At 47.4% G+C, this 18,476-nt stretch overlaps 1 protein-coding gene across 1 annotated transcript in view; it reads left to right on the top strand.

The window, feature by feature from the left end:
* The window catches only part of TMC5 (transmembrane channel like 5), a 119,471-nt gene that overhangs the window by 87,241 nt on the left and 13,754 nt on the right, over positions 1-18,476 (top strand). Inside the window, exons 10-12 of the mRNA XM_073647630.1 lie at positions 10,434-10,578; positions 15,667-15,831; positions 16,432-16,589. Coding sequence (XP_073503731.1) covers positions 10,434-10,578; positions 15,667-15,831; positions 16,432-16,589 — 468 coding nt within the window. The remainder of the gene's footprint in view (positions 1-10,433; positions 10,579-15,666; positions 15,832-16,431; positions 16,590-18,476) is intronic.

Below are 18,476 nucleotides of genomic sequence, written 5' to 3'. Positions count from 1 at the left end.
ATAGACAGACTGACAGGAGTAGGAAGGCAGACCGTCGGAACTCAGGCTAGCAAGCAGGTAGGAGGAATGTCAGGCAGGAAACAGACAGCAAACTGGCAGGATTCTGGCAGGTAACTGGCAGGTAACTGGCAACGGGACCTGAGGGCTGAAGCAGAGTAGTGAACAGTGCAACAACATTGCTCGGGCACCTCCATTTTGGAGGAGGTGCCTTATATATGGTGAAGTCCTCCGGCCATTGGCCGGGGACTCCTTAGGACGGCGCGCGCGGCCCCTTTAAGAGGGAGGGAGCGCGCGCGCGCGCGCGCCCTAAGCACAGTGGCCGGGAAGCAGCGCGCGCTGCCAGCAGAGCGGGAGGAGGACGCCGGGCTCGGAACAGAGGGGTGAGGGGAACAGCGTCCCTGCCTAGCAGAGGGCAGGGACGCCGGCGCTACAGTACCCCCCCCTTTAGCCCCCCCCCCTTTTTTAGGCCAGAGAGAAATTTAGCTAGGATGAGAGGGGCATGGATGTTCTCCCGGGGCTCCCACGTTCTCTCTTCAGGACCAAACCCCTTCCAATCTACTAGAAAAAAGGTCTTCCCTCTTACCCTTTTGGTGGCCAGAATGTTCTCTACCTCAAATTCGTTTTCAGCGGAAACCGGAGCAGGAGGCGTACCTGTAGACTTGGAAAAAGAGTTAAGTACCACAGGTTTGAGGAGAGATACATGGAAGGAGTTAGGGATCCGCAAGTTGGCCGGGAGTTTCAATTTATAAGCCACCGGGTTGATCTGACTGATGACCTCCAGAGGACCGATGATCCGAGGCTCTAACTTATAGGAAGGAATCTTGAGCCGGACATACTTGGACGAGAGCCAGACCTTATCCCCTGGACGGAATTGAGGAGGATCCAGACGTTTTTTGTCAGCATGTCTTTTCATACGCTCGGATGACAGAAGGAGTGCGGACCGGGTACTCTCCCATATGGAGGAAAATTTGTTAACAAGAGATTCCGCAGCCAGATTGTCCACCGAGGTGGAGACGGGAAATGGGATCCGAGGGTGCTGACCGAAGACAACAAAAAACGGGGATTTGGAGGAAGATTCGCTCTCGTGATTGTTGTAAGAAAATTCGGCCCATGGCAGGAGATCCACCCAGTCTGAATGGTGGGCATTAACGAAGTGCCGGAGGTAACTGGTCAGGTTCTGATTGATCCGCTCCACTTGACCATTAGACTGTGGGTGGTAAGCGGAGGAGAAGTCCAGGGTGACGTCTAGCAGTTTACAAGTGGCTCTCCAGAAGCGTGAGGTGAACTGTACCCCACGATCCGACACGATGTGGAGGGGCAGGTCATGAAGACGGAAGATGTGGCGGATAAAGTCTTTAGCCAGCTCGGGTGCAGACGGGAGGCCTGGCAGGGGAATGAAATGAGCCATCTTGGAAAAGTGGTCAGCGACCACCCAAATGACCCTACAACTGGCAGAGACGGGGAGATCAGTTATAAAGTCCATTGCTATATGCTGCCAGGGGGCAGCAGGTACTGGGAGCGGAAGGAGGCGACCGGCTGGCAGATGTCTCGGAACCTTGTTGCGGGCGCAGGACACACAGGCAGAAACAAAGTCCATTACGTCCTTGTGCAGGGTAGGCCACCAGTAGTGCCGGGTAATAAGCTGGAGGGTCTTTTTCTGACCGGCGTGGCCAGCTAGTTTAGACGAGTGACCCCAGTGTAGGATCTTCTCCCGATCAGGTACTGATACGAACGTCTTACCGGGAGGGAGACGATTTAGACTCACGGGAGCCACCTGCATTACTCTGGCGGGATCGATGATGTGTTTCGGTTCTTCCTCGAGATCAGACACCAGAAAGGATCGGGACAAGGCGTCCGCCTTGATGTTTTTGTCAGCCGGGCGAAAATGAAGAATAAAACCAAAGCGAGCAAAAAACAAGGACCACCGAGCTTGGCGCGGGTTAAGTCTCTGGGCATGCTGGAGGTAAGCCAAGTTCTTGTGGTCAGTGTAAATTATTACCGGGTGAAGAGCCCCTTCGAGCAGGTAACGCCACTCCTCCAATGCCAGCTTGATGGCCAATAACTCTCGATCTCCTATGGAATAGTTGCGCTCAGAAGAGGAGAAGAGTTTGGAGAAGAAGCCACAAGTTACCATTCTCCCGGAAGATGATTTTTGGGTAAGTACCGCGCCGGCTCCAGAGGAGGAGGCGTCAACCTCCAGGAAGAACTGCTTGTTGCCATCTGGGCGATGCAGCACCGGGGCGGAAGAGAAGGCCTGTTTTAAGGAAAGAAAGGCCTCCTCTGCTTCGGGCGGCCAGTCTCTGGGATTAGTGCCCTTACGGGTGAGCGCGGAAATTGGGGCAGTCCGGGAAGAGAAGTGCGGTATGAAGAGGCGGTGGTAGTTGGCGAAGCCCAGGAACCGCTGAATGGCCTTCAACCCCTCCGGTCGGGGCCATTTCTCGATGGCAGACAGTTTCTCTGGATCCATTCGTAGGCCGGTCTGAGAAATAATGTAGCCCAAAAACGGAAGCGAGGTCTGCTCAAAGAGGCACTTCTCATATTTAGCGAAGAGGTGATTCTGCCTGAGCCTGAGCAGGACCTGACGAACGTCTCTCCGGTGAGTCTGGAGATCCGGAGAGAAGACCAAGATGTCGTCCAGGTACACCACTACGCAGGAGTAGAGAAGGTCCCGGAAGATGTCATTGACCAACTCTTGAAAGACGGCAGGAGCGTTACAGAGACCAAAGGGCATTACCAGATATTCATAGTGGCCGTCCCGGGTGTTGAATGCAGTCTTCCATTCATCCCCTTGACGGATACGGACCAGGTTGTACGCCCCATGGAGGTCCAGTTTGGTGAAGATTCTAGCCCCCCTCAGACGATCAAATAATTCTGGAATGAGCGGAAGGGGGTACTTATTCTTCACCGTGATCTGGTTAAGGCCTCTATAGTCTATACAGGGACGGAGAGAGCCGTCCTTCTTTTTTACGAAAAAGAAGCCTGCTCCCGCCGGGGAGGTAGATTTCCGGATGAATCCCCTGGCCAAATTCTCCTCAATATATTCGGACATCGACCGGGTCTCAGCAGCGGACAATGGGTAAGTACGCCCACGGGGAGGCGTAGTACCGGGTAACAGGTCGATAGGACAGTCGTATGGTCTATGAGGGGGTAATGTCTCTGCCTCCTTTTTATTAAAGACATCAGCAAATGACCAATAGGGAATCGGAAGTCCAGGTAGATTAGTTGGGGTAGGAGAAGGACGGGCGGGATGAACAGGAACCAAACAAGTCTTATGACAGTCCTGTCCCCAGCGAAGGACTTCTCCGGTCTGCCAGTCAAGCACGGGTGCATGTCTCTGGAGCCAAGGTAGACCTAGTAAGAGGGCGTGAGAGAGTCCAGGCAGAACATGAAAAGAGATGCTCTCAGAATGCAGCATTCCCACCTGCAGAGTTATGGATTCGGTGATGAGTTGGATGGGACGTGGTAAGAGGCCCCCATCCACAGAAGCGACAGATAATGGTATAGCCAGAGGTTTGGTGGGAATGCGGTATTTTTCTACCAGATATAACGATTCTCCCCGCAGATAATTGAGACTGACAGCAGCAGAGATGGAGAGGATTTATTCTTGTCTAGGTCGACCTCTCTGAGCGAACCTAGACACAGGCGTTTCCCGACCTCTCCGGGCAGGTACGGATCCGGTGCTCCTTACTGCCACAGTAGAAGCAGCTCCCCTCGGCACGGCGTAAGTCCTGACGGGTTTTGACCATCTTGGTTTGGTCGACCTGCATAGGCTCAGGAGAGTGTACCTGAGGGAGAAACGGAGGGAGTGACGGGTTTCTGAAAAGTAGGAGCTAGACGTGGAAACCTCCTCTCACGGGTGACTTCTTTGGCACGCTCCTGGAACCATAGGTCAATCCGGGTGGCAAGAGTTATTAGGTCATCGAGAGTGGTAGGAATGTCTCGACCGGCGAGTTCATCTTTAATACGGCCGGACAGACCCTCCCAGAAGACAGATACCAGAGCGTCGTTATCCCAGGCCAGCTCCGAGGCAAGGGTACGGAACCGTATGGCATATTGGCCCACGGTGAGACTTCCCTGATGGAGGCGTAGCAGAGATGATGCGGATGAGGTCTTCCGTCCAGGTTCGTCGAAGACTTTCCGGAAAGCCGTGAGAAAGGCAGGCAAGTCGGACACCAGGGGGTCTCCTCTCTCCCATAGAGGATTTAGCCAGGCCAGGGCCTCCCCGGTGAGATGGGACATGATGAAGGCAATTTTGGCCCGGTCGGAGTTAAACTGGTGGGACAGGAGTTCAAAGTGCAGGGTGCACTGGTTTATAAAGCCCCGAGCCTGAGCAGAGTCGCCTCCGAAGCGAGGAGGTGCAGAAAGCCGGGGTCCGGGGTAGGATACCATAGTATTGGTGGGCAGCGGAGCTGCCGGATTGCGAGTCATGGCACTGGCGGTGGTTGCTGGTGGAGCAGTCAGAGTGTCCAGGTGAGAATTGACATTCCGCAGGTGACCCAGGATGGACTCCTGTTGGGACCTCTGACGGGACAGTTCATGACACAGGTCCGAGAGTGAGGGAGCTTGGGTGCCACCGGGTTCCATGGCCCGAGCAAACTGTAACGGGTCTGGGAGGCGGAACCTCTGAGCTACTATACAAAGGGGTGGTCCTTGTAAGGGAGCGGGTGGCGACCAGGGAAGACGGGCAGGCAGTCACAGCAGGTGACCGGGACAGTCTCTGAGTGAACGGGCTGGAGGTCACGGCAAGTGACCGGGGCAGTCTCTGGATGAACGGGCAGGAGGTCACGGCAAGTGACCGGGGCAGTCTCTGGATGAACGGGCAGGAGGTCACGGCAAGTGACCGGGGCAGACTCTGGGTAAAGGGTAGGTACGACCTGTGATGGCAGAGCCTCCAGGTAGGCTAGCGGGCAGATGGTAGATGTGTGCTCCCAGGTGAGCAAGCGAGAGTCTCTGGAATGGCAGGTGGTCACAGCACGTGACGGCGGAGCCTCCAGGTAGGCTAGCAGGCAGGTAACAGGTGTGCGCTCCCAGGTGAGCGGGCAGGAGTCTCTGGAATGGCAGGTGGTCACAGCACGTGACGGCGGAGCCTCCAGGTAGGCTAGCAGGCATGTAGCAGGTGTGCGCTCCCAGGTGAGCGGGCAGGAGTCTCTGGAATGGCAGGTGGTCACAGCACGTGACGGCGGAGCCTCCAGGTAGGCTAGCAGGCAGGTAGCAGATGTGCGCTCCCAGGTGAGCGGGCAAGCTGGTCCATAGACAGACTGACAGGAGTAGGAAGGCAGACCGTCGGAACTCAGGCTAGCAAGCAGGTAGGAGGAATGTCAGGCAGGAAACAGACAGCAAACTGGCAGGATTCTGGCAGGTAACTGGCAGGTAACTGGCAACGGGACCTGAGGGCTGAAGCAGAGTAGTGAACAGTGCAACAACATTGCTCGGGCACCTCCATTTTGGAGGAGGTGCCTTATATATGGTGAAGTCCTCCGGCCATTGGCCGGGGACTCCTTAGGACGGCGCGCGCGGCCCCTTTAAGAGGGAGGGAGCGTGCGCGCGCGCGCCCTAAGCACAGTGGCCGGGAAGCAGCGCGCGCTGCCAGCAGAGCGGGAGGAGGACGCCGGGCTCGGAGCAGAGGGGTGAGGGGAACAGCGTCCCTGCCTAGCAGAGGGCAGGGACGCCGGCGCTACATTCAATAGAAGCCATTTAGACCAGCGAAACTCGGAGATAGAAGACTTTACATACAGAAACATTATTGTGACTCTTGTATATTGGAGTTTACAACAGTGAGGACTTTATAACAGCATGATTTATGTACAAGTGAGCTGCAGAATTTGCATGACCTTTATTAACATCAAAGAAAATGATGTCCTACAGTCATGGTTCAGTAGCACGTAATTTCCACTTACACCTATGGCGTTTAACTCTACCATAGTTGCATGGCAGTGCAGAATTGCATAGAAGCCGCAGACATAGTATTATGACTCGCCCCCTGGGCCGTGGGGCACCCGGAACCGGGCTTCAGTGCGATGATGGGGGTAGTAGTGGCAACCCGATCCCGTGGCTCAGGGTGGTCAGACCAAATGCTGTGGCAGTCTGTTTGTAGAGTTATGAATGTCCGACCACGCCACCCGTGGATTGCGGTCAGGGATGACCGCCGCTGCAAGGCAGACCGCTGGGGCTGGTGTTGGTGTGCAGCACAGGGATAGGATAACTCCCCACGGGAAGAGTGTAGCCTCAGGGCAGCGTATGTGAATGCTGGGGGTGATAGTGCAGGCCGCAAAAATAAGAGTTCAGAATCCGCTTCAAACAGTCCAGGGTCTTTATTGTAGGTATTACTAATGACCCAACAGGAGTACCGGTCAGGAATGGGCCTTGGTGTCTGAGAGCATTCGGGCGAGCCCCACTGGTCAGGGTGAGTGTGAAGGCCTACCGTTCTCTCTCTGCCCTTGCTGACTATCCCCCTTTTCGTGGTGTAATAGCCCACGTCCCTGAGCTGGCCATGTACTTCGCCTGTATGGCTTGCGACTCGGGCCTTAGGTACCTTTTGCTTCTCGGTGCTGTACTGGTCCCTCTGTGTGGCGGAGCCTCCAGGCTTCTTAGGCCAAGGGACCTGAAATCCCTCGCGGGTTGGTTCTCTGCTGCTGGGCTTGCAACCCTGACAGCCTTGGACCCCAATGTCCGGTAGTGTAGTTCTCTCAGCCAGGACCGGCTCTCGTCACCTCTGTCCCTGGCTCGCAGCTTCTCCTCTGCCTCACGGACTCCTTGGCTACAGCTGAACTGTCCCTCCTTCTCTGGGACTAGTCTCAGTCCTGAGCTAGGTCGTCCAGTTCTCTCTAACCCTGCCCCCAGTTCCAGCTTTTATAGGGGCAGCCAGCTCCCCCTACTGGCCTGGGACAGGAGGTGCTGTATGCTAATTGTCCCTGACCAGGGAACCTCCCTCCTGCTCTCAGACACAGCCTTTAATATTTGTGGCATCCAGGCCTGGGGTGACACAATTACGCATAATGCATTCCAGATGGACATGACATAACCTGCACATGGAGCTTAGCTTATATATATCATTCTATAATATTATAAATATGCAGAATTTATCGCTGTAAAAGTGATTCCTGGTGATAAGGTGATGCTTATCTCTGTATGTATAGCTATATCTAAGCATGTCAAGGTCAACGAGATAACTACCCTCACCATGTATTCAAAGATGTCCTTAGAAGACTGTAAACACTAGGTTCCAGACACTCTGTGGATTAACCCTAAAGCTGTCCATATACATCAGATAATGGAAATTTCAGATTCTTTTGATCAGTGGTTGTTAGAAAATATCACAATTTCTGGCAAGTAATAGATTTTGGTTAGGGTTTGTGCAGACGACTGTAGTTTTGGTCCGAATGCGATACGTCAAAACATCATTGGATCGCACTCGGACCAATGTTATTCAATGAGGCAATGCATATGTCCGATTTTTTTCTGTGATAGAATGGACTGAATGGCATGGCCTCTGGATGGCACTCACCCATTCATGTCTATGGGTCTGTGCAAAACATCGGACCGCACTCGGATGACATCGGGGTGCGGTTCGCTTTTCACTAACAGACTAAATGGAGAAGATGGAGAAACTTCTTTTTTCTTTTTAATTCTCCACATCTGAGAAAAACGGATTCCGCTCTGATCAAACTCTGTTCAGAGTCTGATCGCAGTCTGATTAGCATAATTGGGCTGTTTTTCTCAGATGGAGGACATCTTCTGCACCTGCTTTTATGGTAATAATTGAGATTATGGATGGAGGAACATTACAAAGAGATCAAGATGGCCTTCAAATTACCTGGATTTTTATCCAATCAAGCATCTGTGGGATGTACTGGAAAAACAAGTCCAATCTATTTATGTCGTGCCTCACAACTTAAAGGACATCTTCAGAAGGCTTGTGATCTCCATGTCTCACTGGATCACAGCTATTTTGGTGGTACACGGGGTCCTACACAATATGAGCAGGCTCGGACTGGCCCACAGGGGAACAGGAGAATCCTCCGGTAGGCCGTCCCTCTGAAGGAGTGCTGATGAGCAGTGCTATTACACTTGGTTCACAATTTGCAGAAAAGGTATCATCTAATCATTCATTAAACAAGCTAGCCAAATTAATATTACATAGATGGAAAAGTAAATTTGTGCACTTGGGTCAGGTTATTTTTACATGTAGCTGAACAGTGAGCCCCAAGAATCAATGTTACTGGTGGGCCTTTGCCAACCCAGTCCAAAACTGAATGTGAGGCATGAGTAAAGGGCGCATTTGCTGGATTGACAATTTGGGTCAGAGGCATTGTTACGTCACTGGCCTGAACTATGTGCTCCCAATGCTACTATATAAGGCAGCGTTGCAGCATCAGTAGCACAGTAGGACTGACGCTTTCCAGCATTTGGAGCTAACAGAGCACTCCAGCGATCCCCACCAACCTCAGAGCAGTGGTTACAAGCTCAATAGGAAAGAGCTTGTAAACACTGGACATGTATTTCCGCCACTGCTAGACAGCTGAGGTGGCCAGTCCCCTTGTCAACGTTCACTAAACAATAAAGAATACAACTGTGAATATCAGAAGAACTGGGGCAGATTTAAACATTAAGTAAATAGGAAAGTTGCTGGTCTTTACAAGCCTTATCCCACCATACCCATCTATGAAGAAGGGAAAAACACTTTAAAAATAACTTTGTAAGCTTTTTTTTGCTAAATTAATAATTGACATGTTAAAAAAAGAAAGTGCAAAGCGGTATCTTTTTTAATTATTATTATTCCTAAGGAGATGATTTAGAGAGAAGTATGAGGAAGTGCAGCTAAGAAGCAGAATCAGGTGTTTTGTGTATTTGAACATTTACGGTAGCAATAATAGAAATTATTGCGATACAGGAAGTTTAAAAAGTAATAAAAGAAGAGCAAAGGTTAACTTATACCTTCTAAGGTTTAAAAACAAGACAATATTATAAATATCCATGTAATAGGGATATTGCTTTAACAAATAACACAAAGTTATAATCTATCGACATGAAAAATGGTAATTGTTAGATCGGTGGAGGTCCGAACCCAATTTCCCCACTGACCAGCAGAATTGGCCACTTCTGTCCCTGTTTGAATACAGTGCTCATGCTTAATTGCTGCTGCGTGCATTATGTACGGGACTACCAGAAAAGGCTGAGCACTAGCCCAGATGAGTGGTCAGTCGTGTGCACTGCTCCTCCATTCAATAAAGATAAAGTGATCTGGAGATCGGTGGGGGCTTACAGCGGTTGCCCCCTATCTTTTCCCCTCCAATTTAGAAGCTACCTTGTGGCCTGGACAATGTCTTGTTATCAAAATACTTCTTTAACAGGTGAGATCATGTGAGAAAATCAAATCTAGCACTTTATTTTTAATAATATACTCACCAAGCTAAAGATTTGCACCTGAATATTAGTGTGAATACTGTCTTTATTCTATAAAATTGTGCCCAAATATTCATAGCATACTCTACAAATCAGGAAGGGACCCAGACAAAAGTGAGACCCTTGCAAGAACAATTTATGGCCTTTTTTGCAGTTCAATAACTCATCATAATGCACAATTCGACCTGCTTTGGATGGGGTAGCTGGCCCCCTTACCTTTTGGGCACCTGTTCGGCTACACCAATGATATAGCTGCACCTAGTACAGCTATATAAACGGACAGAAAACCCCCGGGGGGACTGACGAAGTAAAATGTTTTGATGCTCATAATTGGTTATTTTCAGTCCCGACTTCCCACTGTGCCGGAGCTACAACACTGCTCCATTTAAGTGATGGACAAGAGCTCTGCTGCGCGGGGATACTTGAGTCATAGTCATCATCGTTTAGGAAATGATGGAATTCCGTAGCAACCTGCCATCACTTACTGTAGTGGGAGAACCCATTTAAAGGTTTTCCCCTTAAAGGCTTTATCCAGGAGAATTTTATTTTTTTTTACTATGGGCCTAAGAACCAACAGACAGGTAGTTGCTAACTACCTGCCTGTTGTTCCGATCTCTGCCGGCACAGATCGGTCACAGACCTCTCCTGATTCAGCGGCTTCCACTGACGTCATGTTGACAGAGTAGCTGCTTCTCTTCTGCTCTGCTCTGTTGATGGGGCGTGACTGCCGACGTCATGCTGATTGACAGCCGGAGTCATGCTGAGTAACTGTGGGAAACTGTCTGTCAATCAGCATGATGCTGTCAATCATGCCCTATCGACAAAGCAGCCCAGGAGAAGAAGAATTGCTCTGTTGACATGGAGCAGCTAAAGCTGGCAGGAGCGGCGCCGGGTAAAAAATAGTCCTGGACACCCCCTGTAAGTCTTCTCCTTGAAAGTGAACCATTGGCTAATCAAGCTGCCTTCATTGCATTGATTGTACACTAATAGTTTTCGGTTACATTGACTTCACTTTTCTGATATGTTCTTAGCATGGCAAAGTCATTTCGAAATAACTTCATCAACCCTGCATCGTTTTCGGGCAATGCTGCTAAACTTCTGTGCAGTTGGGATTTTAGCATCACTAACGAGAAGGCTGTGAAATTAAAGAGAAGACATTTGAGCACACAAATAAAGGTACGAAACGTCCCGGATTCTATTGACTTTATGGGTGTCAGATACGGAACTGGCTGCTCTCATAGTATTCACTGCTAGTATAGTCTTTCCATGATAAACAAGAAAAACTGGTTTCTTCCTTACAAAAGTCCATTGAAAGTGGCAAATGTAGTTCACAATAAATCATTTACTCTTAATAATGGTCTGCAGCACAGGGAGGGCACAGCCAGTAGTGTCCTGAATCGTTTCTCACAACAGTCATTACTTTTCAAGGACAAGAAAATGGAACTTCCCATATAAAATAAAAGTAGTTTTAAGTAAAGGTAATGTTAGCTTAGAGTTAGTTAACTTCAAGGAAATAAAAAGTTAGACTTTGTAGATTCACAACACAGAGGTCATAGTGTGGGTTTACCGGCTATCACTTGGCATGCTATTCAGTCAATTCTGGTCACGTCTGGTTAAAAATCGGAACCTGTTCACACTGCATTTCTGTAGTGCATTCAGGGATTTTATAAAAATGGGATTCAGATGAACCACTGATGGAGCCATCAGCCACCATGATAGGATTGGAACTCAAAATAACTGTGCTTTTTTTCTGAAAGCATCAGATATTTTAGACTGGCTCAGAAAAGTAGCGGACTACATCTCTGTGCCTGTCTGCAAAAAAACAGACACTTTCAGGAAAAAGCACCAGCATTGTCCATTTGAACTCCGTTCACATAACGGCAGCCAATGGCACAGTCGGGGGTTTCTCCTGATTCATATTTTAGAGGGACTGACACAGAACCCCCAAACACACTGCAGAAATGCAGCGTAAAAAGAGCCTTGCTGCCATGCCAATGGAAATTTATTAAACAGGTTATCTATATTAAAGGGGTTGTCCCATAAACAAAGTACATTTTACTTAATAGATCTTGAAATAATAATAAGTTCCACAATTGGATGTGTTAAGGAAAAATGTTCCTGTGCTGAGATAATCTCATAAATGTGTCCTTGCTGTGTACTGTGTAATGGCCGTGTCTGACCATGCAGGAACATGGTCTGATCATACCACATCTCCTGTTTAGGTGAGGATGCAAAAGAGTATACAGACAGGACAGCACAGGATTGCAAATTATTCTTTTTGTGAGGTAAAGCATTTCACTGTCTGTTGAAAGCAATGTTATACTTCTAAGGAAGAATCAGCTGTGATCCCATGCTGTCTTGTCTGTATATTCTCTTTTGCATCCTCCATCACCCAGGTGATTTGGTATGATCAGCCCATGTTCCTGCATGGTCAGACACAGCAGGGGAACATTTATAATATTATTTCAGCACAGGACATTTTTTTTAAACACATCCAATTGTGGAAGTTATTATTATTCCAAGATGTATTGATTAAAATGTTGATTAAAATTAACTTTGTTCATGGTAAAACCCCTTTAAGTCTTTTTTCAAATTAAATGGGGGGTGCAATGGTGCTCAGGACATTCTGCCTGCTGGTCCTCTTCTGCTAGTTAATAAGGCAACAGCACTATAAATATTAAGTGATGGTTGCTGTGAGGCATTAAAGGGAACCTCTCCCCAAACTATGGGCTGCATAAATCAGAGCCTAGTTGTATGATTGCAGACAGGAATATCTTTCTTTGAAACAACTTAAAAAACAAACAAAAAAGGAGCGCCACCCGATGAGCATGGTAGGTCCACACGGGGAGTAGGGCAGTTGAAGTATTCAACTCCCCATATGGACCTACCGTACTCGTCGGCTGGCACTCCTTTTTTTGTTTGTTTTTTCAGCTGTCTTACAATATGGCACCTAACTAGGATGCCCGGACCTGGTAGCAGTAGGCTGATTGAGCTGTAACAAAGTTGTCCACATTCAAGATATCTAATTAGTGTGCTTTGTTGGCTTTTCTTCCCCACCTCCCTTCTCAGAATTTCTCATTTTCAGCCTTATTTCTTGCTTTTTTCTTGTTTCTTTGAAACAATTCAGCGTTAAATAGAAGATATAGTTTGTATTCATGGCTGGGGACCATAGCAATAGTTGGAACTAGTCCAGAGCTATCCCCACCCAGATAATCCCTACACTGTTACAGTTGATTGACATGGTTTTCCCTTGTGCCTACATAGGGAGAGACTCGTGAATCAACTGCCCCTACAGTAAGAAGATCCAGATCCTAGAGACTAGGCCGGCCACACCCATGGCCGTCTCTTCCCAGCACTGATGCAGGTGATTCATGGTATGGGTCTCTCCCTATGCACACAAAAAGAATAGACCTGTCAGTCACCTGAAGGAGTGGTGGGACAAGCTGGCTGGACACAGAACCGGAACAATCTCATCTCTGGCTATGGTCCTCAACTGGATCTACTAACTATATTTTCTATATCTTCTCTGAAAGGCTGGATCATCAAAAATATGCCTGACTGCAATCATGCTGCCAGGCTCTGATTCATGCTGCCCACAGCTTGGGCAGCATAGATCAGGTGACCGGTTCCCTTTAAAGGTTTTACATCAGTCCTCAGGATCTTAAAGAGTTTATAGACAACTTCTTACAACTTAGCAAAAATGGCACAACTCTTCTGCTATTCTCAAAATATCTGCTGATGAAGGAACATGTGAGCAGATCTCTTCAATCGCCTCCTTCAATTGAACAACAGCTTTTCCATGTGCAGTCAAGGGCATAACTACAGTAGGTGCAGGGGTTGCAGTTGCACCAAGGACCAAGAGCCTAAAGAGCTTAAATGTTCTCCTTGGCCCTTATAAGAGACCGATACTATTACAGACCCATGATATTTAGGGTTCCTGATGGAGATTTTGCATTGGGCCGATAAGCTTCAAGTTATGCAACTTTGTGCTGTGTTTTTTAATTGCAGGAGGCTGATGGACAGATCTCGTCACATGCTCCTCCATCAGCAGCAGGAAGGCTGTACTAACTAGCACAGGAGGAGAGCCTGTAATACTCATATAATAATAAGTGCCGCAAAGTCATGTTCTGAACATATGGGTTCAAATAACGATAAACTGGACATCCCCTTTAAGTTGCAAGTAGATTATGGAGGAAGCCAAGAGCTGAAAATTTAGCAAAAGTGAACACAACATTGCCTAAGGAATTACTTGATCTTCTATATACTACCAAAATGTATCAGCTAACATTATGTCTATACATACAGTACAGACCAAAAGTTTGGACACACCTTCTCATTTAAAGATTTTTCTGTATTTTCATAACTTTGAAAACTGTACATTCACACTGAAGGCATCAAAACTATGAATTAACACATGTGGAATTATATACTTAACAAAAAAGTGTGAAACAACTGAAAATATGTCTTATATTCTAGGTTCTTCAAAGTAGCCGCCTTTTGCTTGATGACTGCTTTGCACACTCTTGGCATTCTCTTGATGAGCTTCAAGAGGCAGTCACTGGAAATAGTTTTCACTTCACAGGTGTGCCCTGTCAGGTTTAATAAGTGGGATTTCTTGCCTTATAAATGGGGTTGGGACCATCAGTTGTGTTGTGCCGAAGTCAGGTGGATACACAGCTGATAGTCCTACTGAATAGATTGTTAGAATTTGTATTATGGCAAGAAAAAAGCAGCTAAGTAACGAAAAACGAGTGGCCATCATTACTTTAAGAAATGAAGGTCAGTCAGTCCGAAAAATTGGGCAAACTTTGAAAGTGTCCCCAAGTGCAGTTGCAAAAACCATCAAGCGATACAAAGAAACTGGCTCACATGAGGACCGCCCCAGGAAAGGAAGACCAAGAGTCACCTCTGCTTCTAAGAATAAGTTTATCCGAGTCACCAGCCTCAGAAATCGCAGGTTAACAGCAGCTCAGATTAGAGACCAGGTAAATGCCAGACAGAGTTCTAGCAGCAGACACATCACTTCAACAACTGTTAAGAGGAGACTTTGTGCAGCAGGCCTTCATGGTAAAATAGCTGCTAGAAAACCACTGCTAAGGACAGGCAACAAGCAGAAGAGACTTGTTTGGGCTAAAGAACACAAGGAATGGACATTAGACCAGTGGAAATCTGTGCTTTGGTCTGATGAGTCCAAATTTGAGATCTTTGGTTCCAACCACTGTGTCTTTGTGCGACGCAGAAAAGGTGAACGGATGGACTCTACATGCCTGGTTCCCACCGTGAAGCATGGAGGAGGAGGTGTGATGGTGTGGGGGTGCTTTGCTGGTGACACTGTTGGGGATTTATTCAAAATTGAAGGCATACTGCACCAGCATGGCTACCACAGCATCTTGCAGTGGCATGCTATTCCATCCGGTTTGCGTTTAGTTGGACCATCATTTATCTTTCAACAGGACAATGACCCCAAACACACCTCCAGGCTGTGTAAGGGATATTTGACCAAGAAGGAGAGTGATGGGGTGCTACGCCAGATGACCTGGCCTCCACAGTCACCAGACCTGAACCCAATCGAGATGGTTTGGGGTGAGCTGGACCGCAGAGTGAAGGCAAAAGGGCCAACAAGTGCTAAGCATCTCTGGGAACTCCTTCAAGATTGTTGGAAGACCATTTCCGGTGACTACCTCTTGAAGCTCATCAAGAGAATGCCAAGAGTGTGCAAAGCAGTCATCAAAGCAAAAGGTGGCTACTTTGAAGAACCTAGAATATGACATATTTTCAGTTGTTTCACACTTTTTTTGTTAAGTATATAATTCCACATGTGTTAATTCATAGTTTTGATGCCTTCAGTGTGAATGCACAATTTTCATAGTCATGAAAATACAGAAAAATCTTTAAATGAGAAGGTGTGTCCAAACTTTTGGTCTGTACTGTAGATATGACAACATTATTGCCATAGGGGTTGCAGAGCAGAGGTAACAGCGAAACCAGGCCTTGGTGTCTAATGGGCATACATGTTATAATAATACATGTTAATAACAGGTGGGGGTATTATAAATATTTGCATAGATACCATGTTTCTCTCCATGCTCTCAGATAGGTAAAGAGAAAACAATACTGATATAATGTTTTTGAAAAATATGTTAATTTTTTTTCTGCTGACAGAATACTGTATGTTCCGTATGAGATCAGTCAGTGAAACTGCGATTCATTGGCTTTATTGTTCATTTTTTATTTTTTTTATTACATTTTTTTACTTTCTTCTAGGAAACTCTGGCAGAAAAATTAATGGAAGCATTAAAGCTTCCTTTGCGTGAGAAGCTATCTCGATTGGGTATCCATGTGGCTGCCTGGATCGTCTCCTCAGGGCTGGCAGTTGGCTGTAGTGCTGGAGTTTACTACCTTTGCCTTGAAGTTTCGGATTCTGCAAAGGTAAACCAAAAACGCAATCCGCGTGCTCGACAACTTAAAGGGAATCTATCAACAGGATTTTGCAATTTAATCTGGGAGCAGCATAATGTAGGGGAAGAGAGCTTGATTGCAGGGATGTGTCACGTATTAGGCCGTGTGCTTTAGTTTCAATACAATCAGTGTTTTATCAGTGCAGGACTTGATCTCACGTGCAGGCCAGTCCCGCTAATCTGTGTAACCCCGCCCCCACCACTTATTGGCAGCTTGCTAACAATGTAGAGTGCACACAGCAAGCCAATCAGTGGTGTGGGCGGGGTTGTACAGAACTCAGCATTCAGAGAACTGCTAGATCTACAGCAGAGAAATCAGGAATTCTATCAAAACTGCACCAAGCAGTCCAGTAAAACATACATCACTGGAATCAGTGTCTCTGCACCATACATCATGATGCTCTCAGATTCCATTGCAAAAACCTGCTGACATATTCACTTTAATATGGGTTGAGTATTGGAGACCCATATTACATGAATAAACTTTCTTCTTTTTATCTCTTATATTTTGCTTACACATAGCATATACTGTAGATAATATTTTTTCTAACTCCCCTTATTGATTTAACAGAACCCAGATTTAAATGACCTGACTAAGCAAGCAGCAACATTATTGGTTCCTGTGGTGGTCGCCCTCATCAACCTTATCATGCCTCTAGTCTACTCTATGTTTGGACTAGTTGAAAAATTCAAGTACCCGCAGCATCAGGTCTATGTGGTGATTATAAGGTAAGACTACAGGACATTACATGCAGTTTACTATATGAACAGAGCATGAGGCCAGAACATGGAGATTTATTGTGTACAAAATAGAACCACTACCACATAGAAATACTTTTGTTGCGCGCACCGGTGGATTTTTGGCCCACTGTGCCACGGACTGGGCCTACCCTGGAGGGGCATGACTAAGCAGCTACTTTGGTGTTCACTGGAGCATCTAGTGGTGAGGTCAGGCCTGTGTAGCAGGTAGCTGCCAGGTACCACTCCAGGGTGGTGTCCGGCATTAGCTGCTGACCCCAGGGGTCAGGTGAGCTGACACTGATTAGGGCTCCGTTCAGACTCAGTAGGTACAGTCCAAAATCACTGACACTCAGACTCAGATAGGAAAATGTTCAGATACTGGCTGCACTGGAACCAGGTGACTTTGGGAGCAGGACTGGCCGCACCGATACCAGGGGACAGGAACTATAGGGGCAGGGTTGGCCGCACCAGGACCTGGGGACAGTGTTCAGGCACTGCCACTCTGGGACTAGGGGATGAGGGTGAAGGCACTGGCCGCTCTGGGACCAGGGGATGAGGGTGCAGGCCCTGGCTTCTCTGGGATCAGGGGATGAGGCTGCAGGATCTGGCCGCTCCAGGACCACGGGACGAGGGTTCAGGCACTGGTCGCTTCTAGACCAGGGAACTTCAGGAACAGGACTGGTCGCACCAGGGCCAGGAGACAGTGTTCAGGGCACTGTCCACACCATGACCAGGGATTCGGGTTCAGGACCTGGCCACACCAGGATCAGAGGGCCTAACAACTCACTAGTAGGAGCAACTACATACTAATGAAAGCTGTTGCTTCGGCAACTCCCTAAGGGAGAGGGAGTCTTTTATACAGGATGAGTCTCAGTGATAGGCTGAGAGCCATCCAGCAGAGGAACTAATTATAGTAAATGCTTCCCAACTATTCGTTGGGGCATTTTAATATGTGCACACGCTGGCCCTTTAAGAATAGGGAAGCGGTCCGCGTGCACACCAGGAAATGCGGCATGCGCAAGCAGGAGACATGCCAGCAGAAGGGGACCACGCCACGGGGCCGGAGCAGTAAGTATTCCAGCGTCTCTGCATGGAGGGGAAAGGGAAACCATGCAAGGGCGCCGGGAATGGTGTTACAACTTTTATTTTCTATGATGTGTTTTTAGGGAATGTTCATATCATTTCTTATATATTAAACTAAAAACATTATAGCCTGGTCCCGCTCTCTAATATAAATCAGTCTGGTTCACTTACATGAATGATTACAGAGGCAATACAGCCAGGAAGAGAAATAAACTGTAAATAAATTGTACTGAAAGCAGCAAAGTGGTGCAGTTTAGAGATATTTACTAAAGAATTTGCTCTGACCGACAATCGGGGAATGAGTATCCATAAGATCACTCCTTCCTGATCATTGGCGCATGTAAACATGCCGCCGAGTAAAATCAGATATTTTGAAGATAAATCGAGATGTTTTAAAAGTTTTGTTTCCATTTTTTATCATTTGCACATCATTAACATGTCTGTCCTTCCTGCGATTTCCATAATCCCTCAACTTTTCCTTCTTGGTTTTCCAATTTAAATGTTGAGGAGTGTATATAACCTAACATGGCATGTGGACAGGGGTTGTCCTTAATAGACCATTAATTAGCATCCATTACCAATAATATATTTTCTTTCTTTATGCATTTAGAATATAGAGATGTAGCATTTTTCAATTGAACATACAATGCGTTAACTGTAGCTTGACGCAAAAAAATGTCTCACTTCAGAAGACTGTAACAAAGCGAAGCTACTTTTCCTGGAAAAAAAATGAAAGTGATAATGACCTGACTACCTGTCACCTACCCTGCAGCTAAAAATAAAAAATGGAAA

Source organism: Phyllobates terribilis, unplaced genomic scaffold, assembly GCF_046119375.1.
Source record: "Phyllobates terribilis strain yellow unplaced genomic scaffold, ASM4611937v1 Scaffold_9__5_contigs__length_417890890, whole genome shotgun sequence".
NCBI classification, from domain to species: Eukaryota; Metazoa; Chordata; class Amphibia; order Anura; family Dendrobatidae; genus Phyllobates; species Phyllobates terribilis.
The sequence above is the reverse complement of the archived record's forward strand: the minus strand, read 5'-3'. Positions and strand labels throughout refer to the sequence as shown.